The following is a 17,420-nucleotide window of genomic DNA, read 5'->3' on the forward strand; positions in this document are numbered from 1 at the left end:
AGCTGTGTACAATATCTTAGTCGCCTCTCCCAACTGGCTCATCAGATAAAGTGCACTTAGCCAAAGTATAAAACCCTTCCAGGGATGAAAAACTAAAGGAGGGGCGGAGGAGTGCGGCTAAAACTGGGGCTACATTTGGCTGCTATCTGCTTCGCTATTGTCACTTTAGCCTTGTGTGTTTCTTGCACCTGCGGCGGCTGAAGTGTAATAAGAACTACTGCAACCCCTCCGTCCCCTCTGTGAAGGAAAAACATGCACACACACATGAAAACACACACACACAGAGGAGTGAAGTTCTAGCTTGTCAGCTGTCATGCTGTAATCCACTTTAGATGGCCTCATTCCAGGCGTGCTCTCCGGCTAAGACAGGCATGTTAAAGCCACCCGGCAAATATTTGGACATCTTTTACAGTTTGGGCTTTGGTGAGCTGAGTGGATGACAGAAGTGACAGTAGATTACATGCAAGGGTGGAGAGTGCTGTGAACGTGTGTGTCTGTATGTGTGTGTTAGCACCTGATTTTTGTCGTTTTGATAAGAAACACCAGTTGGTTTTATCCTTATCTCTATCTCCACACACACACACACATACAGACACACACACACACACAGACTCCATTCATCCTGCTGTACCACCGCGAGGCAACCTGACAGAGACTTTGTCAGCAACTTGGAGAGTGACTGTTCTCCCTCACACTATATGTCTCTCTCAGCATTACTGTACTGTAGTTCAGCCCACTGCCTCCACCCTCTACTGACACATTACTGCAGCACCGTGACTCATAGGAGGTCATTTAAAGAGGGTGGGTGAGGCGACCTGCGGGGCAGCCAGGTGGTTCGATAGTCTGTCCAGTTACAGGTTCTTTAGCGAACTTCAGACTGCAGGTAAATCAAGTTTGTTTCTCAAATCAGATCTTTAAGACAGACGATCAACACTGTTGCTTGCAAGTGATTAGATCAGATCAAAAACCTCTACGGGCTGCTGTGCTAATGATGTTGGTGTCAGTAACTACTTGGCTACACTGGTGACACGGCTTTCCAATGAGGAAGCACAAGAAATGGAGGTCCATTATTTCCCCTTCCCCCTAAGTCACAGTGCAGAACCTCAAGGTGCCACCAAACTGTTTATTTCTGTTGTTCTACTCGTCCTTCATAGCACTCCGTTAATAGCAGGAAGGACTCTGCTCAGCACTCCTAATACTCTGAATTTGACACTGTTGTTGTGTGCCACATTGCGAGTGACGCAAAAGACACTAGCCCCTTTTACACTGCCAGATTTTCAGCGAATATTAGGTCATTTTGCTGGCAAGCTGCGAGCGTTTAGACACACAGAGCCGGATTGGCGAGTTGATCCGAGGTGCCCAATTTTCTGCCTCGTAGGGTAGACATATTGACGTAACCTATATGGTTTAAAAAGAATGAGGTGCCCTTCCGCCACGGGAGGGGCTGTTGAAGACTTGTGGGAGGAGCTGTTGAAGACGCCGCACATGCGACCCACTGGCGGTGGACTAACAGAAAACAGCTGATAGCAGGAATTAGCGAGCAGCTAGTAGCAAGAGGGAAACGCAAACCTGACAGACACTGTAAAGATGAGCAACTGGGGAGACAAGGAATTGTGCGCCCTCCTTGCCCTCGCAAACAAAGAGGCCATTAACGGTCAGATGACGGGGACGGTGAAGGACGGGCTGACTTACGAGAGAATCGCCGAAGGACTGACCAGCCATGGCTTCCCTTCCACGTCACTGTTTACGTCACACACTGAGCTACACGTTTTGTTACTTGCTCACGCCCCCCATTACCCCGAAAAAGGCACATTCTATATGAACAAAAGTAGGTTGGCGGCATTTTGCCGCACTCCCCGATTTTGTTTTTATACTGCCAATGCTGAAAGAAGACTGATTGGGCTTTCCTGCAAATTTGCACAATTACTATTTAAAATGGCTACTGATTTGAGTGGCCAGAGCGTCCAGGCTGAGGCACATCTGAAGAAATCCATTTGAAGTAAGAACAGGGTTTGACTTAATAATCTTTCAGGACGTGTACACAGCTGTCCCGGGTGAAAGTCAATGTTTGGTGGACCCATCCACCACCCTACTCAGACTTTAGCCGCCTTAACTTTCATTTTTGTCCCTCTGCGTTTTATCCTGACTCTGCTGATCACCAGTAAACTATAAAGGCAACCATACGTGTGTTCTGCCGATGTTAAAGAACGTCTTTGTTCATTGGTGTTTGATGCCGGAAGTGAGACTGGGTTGCCCCATACGCTAAATCATCATCAGACCGATAGCCGATTGGTTCCGAGATTGCTGTTCTCCTAACCCAGCCTTCATCTCCTGTTAAATTTAAAGTGAAAACATAGTGTTTCAAAATACAAACAATAAAGCAAAGATTTAACCTCAGTCTTTACTGTCCAAGTATTTAAAGCTAAGCAGCCAAAGACGTTGACGTTAGAACGAAATATGACTCTGCTGGAAACATTAAAGGGTCAGCTTGAGACGGAGTTTTCAACCAACTCAACGAGGGACTGTCAGCCATATTAACAAGTTAGCTAATTACAGTTGTAGTTTTCATTTTAGCCTGCAAAATTAACAGCAGCTTGACATGAGAAGGCTGAAATAAAGGTAAAGCACGTAACGTAAAGCTTGACAGCATCAGTAACTAAGGGAGCAGGGCTTGGATTGTATACAAAAATATTCGTCTTCTTATTTCCATTTCATAAGCTCTGGTTGTTGGTTGGTTTTGCAGCTCTGGTGAGAAAAGCCAAAATGAAAATGATCTTTTGGCATTTTGGAGAGCAAAATATCTGCAGTTAATTACATCCTTTTTTCTCCTCTGAGCTAAAACTTGCACCTGTCACTTGAAACAATTTGAGCTAGAATGTAGCTCACGACCTTTCCTGTCAATCACAGCTGAAGATAGTGGAGCAGCCCGTCCTAATTATCTATTAAACTCTTTGTTTTGGCAGGAAGAGAGCACAGAGAGTAACACACAAGAGGGAATCCCTTTCCTTTCTTCCTCCATTTGGTACTTGTGTGTTTTCTGTCTTAGAGGTATGCTTGGCTTGTGTTCTCTACTTAAATTAGCACTGTTTTCTTAAGAGGCTTCTTGCTTTATTGGATGTACTTGAATATTCCAGTCACAAGAGGGTTTATTTATTAGCATCAAGCATCTTTTTCTTTTTAACCCTCTTGTTTTATTGCATATACTTTAATATTCAGGGGAGTTTTTCATCTTTTCTGCCACAGTTTTTCACCCTTTGATGCAGGATACATACATATAAAGGGGACCTATTAAGATTTACCTTATTTTCTGTGAAGTCAGAATGTCGGATATTAACATGAAAAGTGTCCAAAGTTTCAAATAATTAGGTAAATGTATGTAAAGGTTATCCCTACTTGTTATGGATTTCATTATATGTACATCTGCTCCAGGCACACCACTGCAAGTGTTTACGTTATGTAGCCTACATTGCTACATGTAGCGACATGCTGACGTCAGAAAGACACAATCTTGGTCGCTGATGTAAATTTCTCAACAATTTTGCACCATTTTCCCTCTAGAACATGTCTGGTTGCATTTAGAAGCTTTTGTTGGTTACAATCATTCCCCAGCTGTAAGTACATTGCTACATGTAGCTACATGCTAACATTAGGAGAGCGTGTAATCTTGGTTGGTGATGTTGTTGATTTCTCCCTGATTTTGGATTGTATTCCTGTTGGAACATGTCCCAATGTGTTCAGAAGATTTATTGGTTATGAATTATTGGTGATTTTTATCAGTAAAAATTGCTGCTATTTTTCATCACAGTCTCTCCTTGGGTGCAAATACACTGCTACATATGGCTACATGCTAACATCAGCAAAACCTGTAATCTTGGTTGCCAATGTTGTTGATTTCCCCATGATTTTAGATTACTTCCTTCTGGAACATGTCTGGTTGTCCTAAGAAGCTTTTATTTGTGATTTTTAATGGTAAATGGTGCAGTTTTTTCCATTACAGTCATTTCCCAAGATGTAAGTACAGTGTTACATGTAGCTACATGTTAACATGAGGGGCACATGCAACCTATTGTTAATGTCTCTCCATTTTCAGATCATATCCCTGCTGGTACATGTCTGGTTGTGATTACATGCTTTTTAGTTTTTCACAGTAGTAAGTGCTGCTGTACTCTGTTACAGTCATTCCTTGGCTGCAAATACACTGCTACATGTAGCTACATGCTAACATCAGGAAAACCTGCTATCTTGGTAGCAGATGTTGTTAATTTCATCCCAATTTTGGAACTTGTCAGGTTGTGTTTAGAAGCTTTTATTGGTGATTTTTCTGGGTAGAAAGTGCCGCTATACTTAATTACAGTCATTCCTTGGCTGCAAGTACACTGCTACATGTAGCTACATACAACCGTCAGGAAAACCTGTAATCTTGATGGCCAATATTGTTAATTTCTCCTCGATTTTGGATTACATCCCATCTGGAACATGTCAGGTTGTGTTTAGAAGCTTTTATTGGTGATGTTTCAAGGTAGAAAGTGTCGCTTTACTTGATTACAGTCATTCCCTGGCTGCAAGTACACTGCTACATGTAGCTACATGCCAACGTCAGGAAAACGTGTAATCTTGGTTGCAGATGTTGTTGATTTCTCCCTGATTTTGGATCATATTCTTGCTGGAACATGTCTGCTTGTGAAGATTTTGGTTCAGAAGCATTTATTGGTGATTTTTCACAGCAGAAAGTGCCGCCATATTTTGTTACAGTCATTCTTGCGGCTGCAATGACCCTGCAGAGACATGAGATATGGAAGAACAGGGATACACTGACCAGTCAGAGCAGACTTGGCTTTTTCTTTTAGGGCCTTAAAGAGACAGATGCTGAAACAGAGCGTTTTAGACAGAGGGTGAACACAGGTGTTCAAGCACAGACAGTATGAGGAAAATAAAGTGTTTTGGGTTTCTACTAGAACATGTTTACATACTTTAATGTTCAAAAACCACAAGTATGAATATGACAACGTGCATAATAAGTCCCCTTTGATGTACTTTTCCACCGGATAAGTGGGTCAGCTTAATGTTTATATAATGTAAATGATGAGTGTGGATTCAAAACATAATACACAACCTTAAAAACTGCGTCTCTTCCTCTAAAACAACTGATACCGTACATGGAAATCATCTTCTAAATATAAACAAAGCTGTAAAATGAACCTTTGGTGTCACATTTGTGCAGCACTGCCACAAAGCTGTACGAGTTTCAACAAATCCACCGCGGGCATTAGTCGGTTCTGAGAGTAGGCCGTCCTGCAGACCATGCCACATGCCATCATCTGCTTGTTCTCTGCATCTGTTCCCACTGCGAATGCCAAGGGAACGAGGAGTCCAACATGGAACGGCTTTGAAGCGTCATTGCCGCGAGCGTCCCGACGTAGTTTTCCTGCTCATCGGAGCTCACAGTCATTTGGCTTGTCCCTCGCTCACTCGCTCGCTCTGCGTCTTCGCCCCGAGGCCTCAGCTGCATGTGAATTACGACACATGGAGTAAAGATCAGCTGGTCATGGAGCAGAGGGTTTCCAGTGATTTTCTTCTTCTTTTTTTGGGCTCCCATTGTCCTCGAATGTGAGTGATGGAGCTCATCAGGGTTGAAGCCAGGAAACGTCCCTGATCATTTCCGACGGCATTGAATCGGCTGTCACTCAAAAGCATGTGCGGAGATGCCGAGGGGAAGAGAGGAGACTCATTGGAGCTTACAGTAGACATCCATGTGGAGTGGGAGATAATAGTAGGATGAAAAGGCCACTATTTAATTTGATGATGCCTAATTATGCAGCGACTGCGTTGAGTGTTCTAGTTTCTGACTGAAAAGATCGTGGGGAGCGATTGCTGGTTATTTGCTTTGGTGTTTAAGACTGATGATGGTGATGTCAGTGGTTGTGATAATAATAACTAAAGCACAGAAGCACAATCAAATCAAATTTCACAGTCTTAAATTCTCACAAATCCTCAACCTTCCCTTTAATTAATGCATTAATTTCCTTTCATTTAAAAACAGTCCCATCTGTTCTATATATAAAGCAAATCTGCTCATTCCCTTAATACTACTGATTACTGAGCATTAGCACATTTGGCCAAGGCTGTGTGTTTTTACATAACAGTGTGTCACTCAAACATTTGCCGTGCAGCAGCAGAACAAATCTGCTTTTTTCTTACTGAAAACAATGAGTGAACAGCAGGTTTGGTGTCGGACCTCAGTGCTGTTGACGAACCGACCAAAACAAGTATTGATAAGCTTGCACAGAATGTTGGATCAGATTTGTAATCCCTTTTACATATTAATTGATCAGATATTTCCTAATTTGAAAGGTTTAGTGTGTAGGATTAAGGGGATGTGTTGAAATTGAATATAATATAATAAGTGTGTTTTCTTTGGTGTATAATCACCTTAAAATAAGAATCATTGTGTTTTCGTGACCTTAGAATGAGCCATTTGGACCCTTTTGTCTTCAGAGCTGCCTTATTTCTTGGTGTCATAGATTCAACAAGGAGCTGGAAACATTCCTCAGAGATTTTGGTCCATATTGACATGATAGCGTCAAACAGTTGCTGCAGAGCCATGATGTGAATCTCCCGTTCCACCACATCCCAAAGGTGCTCTATTGGACTGAGATCTGGTGACTGTGGAGGCCATTGGAGTACAGTGAACTCATTGTCATGTTTGAGATGATGTGAGCTTTGTGACATGGTGCGTTATCCTGCTGGAAGTAGCCATCAGAAGATGGGTACACTGTGGTCATAAAGGGATGGACACGGTCAGCAACAATACTCAGGTAGGCTGTGGTGTTTAAACCATGCTCAGTTGGTACTAAGAAAATCTCCCCCACACCATTACACCACCAGCAGCAGCCTGAAGCGTTGATACAAGGCAGGATGGATCCATGCTTCCATCTGAATGTGGTTTTTCCAATCTTCTATTGTCCAGTTTTGGTGAGAAAACCCGTGTGAATTGTAGCCTCAGTTTCCTGTTGTTAGCTGACAGGAGTGGCACCTGGTGTGGTCTTCTGCTGCTGTAGCCCATCTGCTTCAAGGTTGGACAAGGTGTTGTTGCTTCAGAGATGGTCTTCTGCACACCTTGGTTGGAACCAGTGCTTATTTGACTTCCTGTTGCCTTTCTATCATCTTGAACCAGTCTGGCCATTCTCCTCTGACCTCTGGCATCAACAAGGCATTTTGGCTCACTGGATATTTTCTCTTTTTGGGACCATCCTCTGTAAACCCTAGAGATGGTTGTGTGTGAAAATCCCAGTAAATACTCAGACCAGCCTGTCTGGCACCAACAACCATGCCACGTTCAAAGTCACTTAAATCACCTTTCTTCCCCATTCTGATGCTCAGTTTGAACTTCAGCAGGTCGTCTTCACCATGATGGTGACATTTAGATCTTAAATTATCAGAGAAAAAAAGGTGAGCACACAGAGCAGATGCTAGACTACCTGCCTGTCTGGGATGTGCCAAAAGGGTGTCACAGAACTAAAACAGTATAAAGAGCATTTTCCTTTCTCTAATTCTTTGTATCAAAACTGTGTAATGAGATGACTTCACCCCTTACCCATCCTTCCTTTGCTTCAATGCTTTATTTGTTATTTTCTGTCTGCTACATATCTTTATGTGATATTTAAGTGAGAGTGTGTGACGTATGGCAGGCAGATGGCATTCCCATCGAATGACCACAGACTTTTCACACTTGCGCACGATTGTTATTTTCAACACTTGCTGTAAACATGAATGTACGTGGGAAGAGGGGTGCAACATTTTGTTATATTAAAGGGAATTGGATAGAAAATATCCAAAACAGGCAGGAAGGAGAAACAAAGTAAACTGAAAACCAACAGGGACAATGCAATGAACACAGGGATGAACCCAAGGACGAAATCTGAAACAGAACACAGGAGACCAGACAGGAAATGACACCATGAACACAGGGATGAACACAGACAAACTGACAGGGAACAAAGGGAAACACACACAGGTACATATACACAGGAAACTAATCACAAGCGCGAGACACAGCTGGAGTAGGTGGACACGGGCAAAAGAAGGGAAATGGGGATTGGCTGACAACAAGGGTGTGGTGGGGAACATTAGGGTGGACACAGAGCAGGTGTGAAGGGAGGACACTGGGAACAGGGAAGGACTAACGAGACTGAAGGAAGATAGGTGTGATAGAAAACAGGCGGGAAAACACACAAAGGCAGGAAGTAAAAGCTAAAGCTTGTAAACCATAATCTTTACAACTGGACATGTTCCAGCAGTAATATAATCCAAAATGTGGGAGAAATTAATATCAACAATCATGATGACATGTTTCTCTGACATTAGCATGTAGCTATATGTAGCAATGTACTTGCAGCCAAGGAATGACTGCACAGCAGCACTTTATGCCTTTAAAAATCCCCAATAAAAGCATCTAAACACAACAGGACATGCTCCAGCCGCAATATGATCAGAAATTCTGGAGACATTAACACCATCTGCAACCAAGGTTACATATTTCCCTGATGTTAGCATGTAGCTACATGTAGAAGTATACTTACAGCTGGGGAAATGAATGTATTATAGAATGGCGGCACTTTTTACCATGAAATATCACCAGTAAAAACCTCTAAACTCAACCAGACACATTCCAGCAGGACTATGCTCCGAAACCAGGGAGAAATTAACAACATTAGCAACTACAATTATATGTTTCCCCGACATTTGCATGTAGCTACATGTAGCATTGTAGTTGCAGCAGGAGAATGACGGTGCACAGCAGCACTTTATGCCTTTTAAAATCACTAACTAAAGCTTGTAGCTCGTAATCGTTACAACTGGACATGTTCCAGCAGTAATATAATCCAAAATGTGGGAGAAATTGATATCAGCAATCATGATGACATGTTTCCCTGACATTAGCATGTAGCTACATGTAGCAGTGTACTTGCAGCCAAGGAATGACTGTAATACAGCACAGCAGCACTTTCTAACTTGAAAAATCACCAATAAAAGCATCTAAACACAACAGGACATGCTCCAGCTGCAATATGATCAGAAATTCTGGAGACATTAACACCATCTGCAACCAAGGTTACATATTTCCCTGATGTTAGCATGTAGCTATATGTAGTAGTGTACTTACACCTGGGGAAATGACTGTAATATAGAATGGCAACACTTTTTACCATGAAATATCACCAGTAAAAACCTCTAAACTCAACAAGACATGTTCCATGGTCCGAAATCAGGGAGAAATTAACATCATCAGCAACCAAGATTACGTTTCTATGACATTAGCATGTGGCTACATGTAGCAGTGTAGTTGCAGCAGGAGAATGACAGTGCACAGCCGTACAAACCATAATCGTTACAACTGGGCATGTTCCAGCAGGAATATGATCCAAACTCTGGGAGAAATTAACATCTGCAACCATGATGACATGTTTCCCTGACATTAGCATGTAGCTACATGTAGCAGTGTACTTGCAGCTATGCAATTACTGTGTATAGCGTTACTTCCTTACTTTTAAAATCACGACCTAAAGCTTGTAAACTTTTATAACCAGACATGTTCCAGCAGGAATATGATCTGAAATCTGGGAGAAATTTTTAAAATTGGCTTCCAAAATTATGTTTACCAATAAAAGCATCTAAACACAACAGGACATGCTCCAGCTGCAATATGATCAGAAATTCTGGAGACATTAACACCATCTGCATGCAATATGATCAGAAATTCTGGAGACATTAACACCATCTGCAACCAAGGTTACATATTTCCCTGACGTTAGCATGAAGCTACATGTAGCAGTAGTAGTATGTAATGTAAACACTTGCAGTAGTGTACCTGGAGCAGATGACAATATAAAACAATGTGTCACAGGCTGCCATCAGTAGACAAAAAATTGGAAACAGAGTCTTCAGAATATCTAAAGCCTCACAAGGTTTACCTCATTATTTAGAACTTTGGCCACATTAACTTTAAACGTGGTGACATTATATATGTGACAGAAAATAAGAAAAGCATAATACGTCCCCTTTAAACCATGCACTGTATGTGGCTGTGGTGTAAAGCACTCTCCATCTGACCCAGAGCTGTCAGTTTGGACCACAGTGCAGTGAGGATTGTGGCGGCAGCTACATCCCTGATGTCACAAATTGGCTGGTGGATGTCCCAACCGCACCACAGTTAGCGCCTGTGGCTCTGAAATTGCCTTAAATAAGTCGCACTGTGTGCATCATTGACTCCAGTATTCACCCTGCGCCACTGATCCAAAAAATAGAGCCCTGGAACAGTTTGAAGGATCATGATTATACACATATCCTGTCTCTCTCCTTCTCACCTCCCGTGCCCTCTGTCTGTCTCTCTGTCCATCCTTCCTTCCTTCCTTCTTCTTTAGGGTCTGGTGGGTGAAAAGTACGGCAGCATCCGAGTGCCGGGGGAGGTGGAGTCAGCGGAGTTTGAGATGATCTTGGATGCAGCTGTGGAGGCGGGGCTGGACACACACATCTTGGAAGAGTGGTACTGCAGGGATGAAAACTCTGTGCCACCCGCATACTACCTCAAACCCAAAGCCCAAATGCTCAAGAACTACCAGAACTCTGTGAGTACAGCCAACATGCTACACTGGAGGGGATTTGTTGTTCCCCCTGATATGTAATTTTCCCACATCGATGGGGTGGGGAGTGCTGATAATGGATTCCTGTCCTTGAGCTCTGTGGTTCATGAATTTAATTCACCTTGAGGAATATATTTTATATGCACATACAAAAAAGAAAAGCAGTTGCTTTGTCTCAGACATCTCTAGAGCCGTTTTGAAGTCCTGTGCTTTACTGTTTGGAAAAAAAAAAAAGTTTAGCACATTTGCAAATGACCCCATAAAAGTCATTTAACAACAATTCTGTCAGCACAGTTAATTTTATGTAAAACTATTTAGCTTTGGAGTTCCACCTTGTTATTTTGTCCAGAACTTTATAGAGGTGATAAAATATCTGGATGAGTTCTGTTAAACAACTGCATGACAATGTTTTCTTGAGTTTCACTGAAGTTAAAGGGTAACTTTGGTGTTTTAATGGAGACAATAATTCTTGAAGTTGTTCTAGTATTGAGCGAAACAGGCTGCAATGTAATCCCCTGCAGGGCAATTGTGCACCATCAATTTTCATCTACTAAAAGTGCTTGTTTTTGCCACTGACAACATCATGGAAAGGATCCCTACAGAGATAGACCTTTTTGTTAAAAAGTAAGATTAATTTTGTTTAACCAGAAACAGCCCTGAAGTCGCCGTCGTCAAACCCACCAGACTCCATTTAAATAAACAGTCATTTTATCATCTTAAAAGACACGTCATTCAGAGGTCGACAGAAACAAAATAAACCTTGGAAAAGTTGTCTTGGTTCGTCTTTCCATTGTTCCAACAATCACCAACTCTGGTTTGCTACTCACTCAGATGTGAAAATTTGCTGGCTCTATACACGCTAAAATGACTGTTTATTTAAATGGAGTCTGGTGGGTTTGGTGATGGGTATTTTTTTGCCTCTGACAGGCTCAGATTGTTCTAAGTGTCTGATAACATTATAGAGAGGATCCCTACAGCGATAGACCTTTTCGTTAAAGAGAAGATCCTTTTGTTTAACCAGAAACATCCTCAAAATCACTGTCGCCAAACCCACCAGCCATCTAACTGGGAGATTTAAGTGTTTATATCAGCCAAACCAGAGTTGATGATTGTTGGAACAGTGGGAAGACGAACCTAGGATGGCATGTTTTGTTTTATTTTGTTTCTGTCGACTTTGAATGAGGCATGATTAATGATAATAAAATTACTTTTTATTTATATGGAATCTGATGGGTTTGGCCACTGCGATTTCTGGGCTGTTTCTGGATCTTATCTTTAACAAAAAGGTCTGTTTCTGTAGGGATCCTTTACATAATGTTATCAGACACTTACAACAATTTGAGCCTGTCAGTGGCAAAAAAAAATCACTATCACCAAACCCACCAGGCGCCATTTATTTCAATCAAACTAGAGTTAATGATTATTGGAACAGTGGAAAGATGAACCAAGGACGTCTTTTTTTTGTTTTATTTTTTTGTTTCTGTGGACTTTGAATAAAGTGTGTTTTAAGATGATAAAATTAAATCAATTTAAATGGATCCTGGTGGGTTTGGCCACTGCGATTTCTGGGCTGTTTCTGGTTAAACAAAAGGGATCTTACTCTTAACTAAAAAGGTCTATCTCTGTAGGGATCCTTTCAGTAATGTTGTCAGACACTTATAATAAAAATCGGAGCCTGTCAGTGGCAAAAACAAACACTTTTAGTGGGCGTAAATTGACAAATGTCCCAAGAGGTTACATTCCAGCCTCAATACTGGACCAATTTCAAAAATCGTTGTTCCCATTAGTCACTTAGACACAAAACACATGGGAAAATAGGATCCAGGTTGCCCCTTAAATCATTAAAACTGACCAATGTGGCTCTTTGACACACTTTAGGGTGCTAGAAACATTCATATATGAAAGTTTCATACTTGGGGTACTCTCAAATCCCCTACTTGGAGCAGAGTCACTAAAAAATAAATCATTCTAGTAAAGATTTAACAGATGACATGTCTCTTCAGTAATCTCTGCCACATAAAACACTCATTCTAAATTGTTTCTCACATGAAACAGAGAACAATATTCCCTTTGTTTCAGCGCCGTACTTAAGAAAACATGAATAACCACATTCCCTCAGTACGCGATGAGAGTCCTCTGTCCAAACTGTAAAGTCAGACCGTCCTCTCCCTGCCCCCCCCCCTGTCCTGCTTAGATGGAGTCCAGCAGCGCTGCCAAGACCAAGAATGACAAGGCCTGGAGGAATGTGTCGGAGGAGATCAAGAGGATCTTCCGAACAGCGGTGCTGCAGCTTCAGGAGAAGGGGACCATGAAGAGCGCTCAGGCCAAGAAATTCCTTTGCTCTGGTGAGATTCAGGTCGACTTTCGCTTTCTTTCTTTTTGTCTTTTCATGTCTCTACTTTTGATTTCTTTTCAAGTTGGAGCAGGTCTTACTGTGTGATGAAGGTCACGTCTATCTCGTTGGTTTTCTATTTGGTTTTTAATATTTGACCTCATATTCTAATAAGTCTGAGAAACGACAACCTCTACGATCTACCTTTACCTACCTTTATGTCATGTTGGGTCACATATCATATCTGTTCTTTCTTGAGCTAAACAATGAGTTGATTAATCAATTCGTCCAATGAGATGAAAGATTTTGAGAACCAATTAAGAGATGAAGTCATTTCCTCGTCAGAAATGCCAGTAAAATCATTGGTTTTAGCTTCTCAAATGTAAATATATTTGCTATTTGAAAATAATACTTGCAGCCTTAGTTGCTACAGTAGATAAAGTATGTAAAGAGGATTTACAGTCAGTTTATTTCTTCTACAACAGGGCTATTTAACTGTATTGTTCAGGGGGCCAGGAGGCCAGATATTTCCCTGAGCTATTATCCTCATTATTTTTGTACTCTTGACACAAAATACAGCGCCACATTTTCAAAACTTTAATTTCACTACATTTAAATTGACATTCTTACAGCCTCTGTGGTCCTCTGCTCCGTGTAAACAGCCTGAAGTTTATTTGAAGTTTCACAGAATTTTAGTTATGTGATTGTTAGTCTCAGTCGAGTCATTCATGGCCTCCCAGTTGCGCAAAGGAGTGTGGAATTAAATGTTTTTTACAAGATCTGGTTTGTGCAAAGGCTTTATTTTTGGCAGAGATATTTAGAGGTTATTTTGATTAAATATCATTATTTTTTAGCATAAATTTGGTTCCTGCATGTTCCTACAAAGATGATTAGATACAGTGACAGCAGCTGGGCCCCATTCATTCCAGTGAAAGTTGCTCAGTGGTGCATGAAGCCAAAAAAGTTTGACTTCCTGGATATAGAATTTCCCAGATTTTCTGCATCCTTGGGCCCATAGAGAAAGCGCACTGAAGACTTTGTTGACCGTGCTGGCTACTTCTGGTTAAGCACTCCACTAACTTGAATGGGTATGTAATGATTCTAACATGCAGCTCTTCTCGACTTTTCAATTAAAAGAGACAAAATGTGAAAACAACAACTTTTGAAAGAACTGACAAAAAGTTTTGAGGCAATGAAAGACAGTCTAAATGAACTTAAAACTCCAACATGCTCTTCAATAAGTGTGTTTTAAGAAGGAACTTAAGACATTGCTGACTCAGCCGACCTGATTTCCTCGGGCAGATTGTTCCAGAGCCTCGGGGCCCTGACAGCAAACACTCTGTCCCCTTTAGTTTCAGCAAGACCTCTGGAACAGACAAAAGATGTTGTTAAGATATTGGACTGAATGGATTAAATCCCAATAGTGAATGGGGGCATTTTAGGGGGTTTGACACTCACAAAAATGTAGCCACTGACTTATAGACGCCTCTTTCCCATGTCTATGGGAAAAAGTATTTTCAGGCCCAATGGCAGCACATGATGGACCCGGTCAGTTGTAGATAAAAGTCTGGCCACTTTGAAAATGAGCCTCAATGCATGGCGCTGTTCCTGGAGGCTTGGTTTCCTGACTGAAGCAGTTGGACAAATGGTGCATTCATGGCCTGTCAGAAACTTAAAAATGGGACAATACTTTCTGTTTTTACAGTTTCTGGTGATGATAAATGGTGTTACTTGTAATTTTGAAGACTTTTTTAAAAGAAAAGCATGTCTTTCAAACCTGCTGATGGGTTGTGGGGTTCAGAGACACATAGCTAAGTACTTAGGAGCAGTCTGCTTGTTTTGAGGATTTATTGTGGCAACATATCCAATATGGGCACGATCTTATCTTCTTCAGGATTTTAGTTTTATTTATTCGTGAACAGAACAGATCGGTGGGCTGGAGTTGACCTCCAGTTGAAAAGGCCTGTCCTATAAAATCAAACAAACCATACCTTTACACAAACACTTCCTCTGAGAGTTCAAATATAACAATGTAGGGCTGCAGCGATTAGTCGACTAATCGATGACTAATCGACTACTAAAATAATCCGTGACTATTTTAGTATTCGAATAATCGGTTTGAGTAATTTTTCATAGAAAAGTACTACAAAGTACCCCAAAGTACTCTTATTGCAGCTTCTTACATTCAAATATTAGCAGCTTTACACACTCTCCCATGACAGTGAACTAAAACCCTTTAGCGTGAGTACGAAACAAGACATTAGATGACATAATTTTAACACATTTTTCGATAAAATGATTAGTCGACTAATTGAAGAAATAATCAACAGATTAGTTGACAATGAAAATAATCGTTAGTTGCAGCCCTATAACAATGTATGTCTGGTATCATTTCTGTTTCATCTCATTTTATTTCTATATATTTACATACTTCTATTTCATAGTCTTATTCTTACTTCTTATAATTCTCTATTCTATACATCGGAGCAAAAGTGACGAATCATAATTTCCCCTCGGGGATCAATGAAGTATTTCTGATACTGATTCTGATTCCGATTAAAATAATATTTACGCCTCGTATCCACTCATGCAAGCGTACGGAGACGAGTCAACAGGCAGTCCATTCATTTCTATGGGAATCTCTGTGATAGCCAATGTGCCTGCGCAACTCCTCCCCTCCGTAAAATTTTGGTCCAGAATTTGACTTGAGTACGTTAAAAAATTTAGTGGATTTTGGAGAGACCGCATGAATGTGTGCTAGCTTAGCTAACAGGCCATTTCCGTCAATTCCGTTGCCTGTTTATTGTCAAGTGCATTTCTATGATTAAAAATAACTTGTTTATCTAGTTTTAACGCATTGTGAATCTGAGTAATGTTGTTCTATTAAACTATGGTTATCCATTATACTGATAGATTGCCGTTATGGCTCGTTCTGCCGTTCATACGTCTTTGTAATGACTTTTTTTTATAGTAAAACAAATATTTATTAAGTCACATACATAAGTTGAAACGAGGTGTTGCATGCCAGGGTTTCCCAAGCAGAGGCAGAACATCTGACGGTGACAATGATGGGGAAAAAACTTAAAAATATAACCTTAACCTTCAGAGTGAGAAAACATAAAAATCACATGTCAAAAGGTCACATATCTAATAAGAGAGGCTGCTGCGTAGCCCGTCATCTTGTAACTGAATTGGTAACAAGAGATGAGATGCAATCAGGATGTGTCAGACTCAGCTTGGCAGATGACAGTGATTGATCGATCGCACTGTACGTTCACCTCTCAGTGATTAATCCAAACAGTGTGCCGGGATGTCAGGTAGACACGGAGATTTGTTAGGTGACTTTACAAGACCACTTTTACTCTTTATATTCATGTTGTTTTTATTTTATTCTGCAATATTTTCAATGATTATTGGGGTAATTATTGAGGAACTCTGCTGCATGTTGTGTTAGTCACCAAATCACAGTTTCTGTTCAACATGGTTCCTGAAAATACTAATTATTTTCATCTAAGGGGCCAATCTGAGCTCTCCTACTAGGTTAAAACAGAATATTATATAAAAACAAAACAGTTATTTTCGGTTTTCCTTCCTTCGCTGGTACTTGCAGAAGCTAAAGGTACGACTCTGACATTTGAAGAGTTCCTCCCACTGTTTATTTTTGCCCTGTTCGGTTGACTCCACATCAGCTCCTGTCTGTAAAAGACTCCATTTGGGAATCACCAAGTTATTACTGAATTGTTTGGACAGCACTGAACTAATCTTTCAAGACATCTCTTGTTCTTTCCTCAGACTGTCACTGTGGGAGATGATCTAAGCAATATGCCATCAGGATCCGTTGACAAGTCCTTGTTTTATTGGCCTCTTCTTACAGAGCAGGCACAGCACAGCACAGTGCGCAGACTTTTTTCACGGAGGAAATAAAGAAAAATACAACGCTGATTAAGTGACTGCGAGTTTTATAATTTCCCATGAAAAGGAAGCACCTCTTTTGTGTCAGGAAACTGCACTTTAATTGAGCACTCTGGGCTTTAATTGTACCGTATAGAGGAAGTTGTGCCGTCTCCTGGAACTTTTCCTTTCACACTTTTCCTCTCTCCCACCTAATTAGTAGGCGACCATGTGAGCTAAACTACACAGGAGATGCTGGCAGAGTTTCAGTCCGCCGGCTCTTTGTTGGGGAGCCTGTGATACAGTTCAGTAGTGCTGGCTTATGTGATTTTATCAACTTTGTTTCTTCTTAAATAAGGCTCCAGAGAAATCCATCTAATCGGAAGCTAAAGGAACCTAAAGTCTGTTCAGCTCTGCTCCTGAAATAGATTTAAATCCTACATCTGGTTGAAGTTTATCTTTGGAAGTTGGTCATAATAATCCAGAGGTGGTCCTTATCTGCATCTGGCCAGATACACTGTAATCTAAGGTTTTCAAAAGTTATCACATACACTCTT

At 41.0% G+C, this 17,420-nt stretch overlaps 1 protein-coding gene across 3 annotated transcripts in view; it reads left to right on the forward strand.

Moving 5' to 3' along the window:
- LOC126404439 (NACHT and WD repeat domain-containing protein 2) overlaps positions 1-17,420 on the forward strand; it is a 95,590-nt gene that overhangs the window by 57,650 nt on the left and 20,520 nt on the right. For all 3 annotated transcript variants that reach the window (XM_050067656.1, XM_050067657.1, XM_050067654.1), the window contains exons 5-6: positions 10,422-10,625; positions 12,835-12,985. In XM_050067656.1, coding sequence (XP_049923613.1) covers positions 10,422-10,625; positions 12,835-12,985 — 355 coding nt within the window. The remainder of the gene's footprint in view (positions 1-10,421; positions 10,626-12,834; positions 12,986-17,420) is intronic.

Source organism: Epinephelus moara, chromosome 17, assembly GCF_006386435.1.
Source record: "Epinephelus moara isolate mb chromosome 17, YSFRI_EMoa_1.0, whole genome shotgun sequence".
Taxonomy (NCBI): domain Eukaryota; kingdom Metazoa; phylum Chordata; class Actinopteri; order Perciformes; family Serranidae; genus Epinephelus; species Epinephelus moara.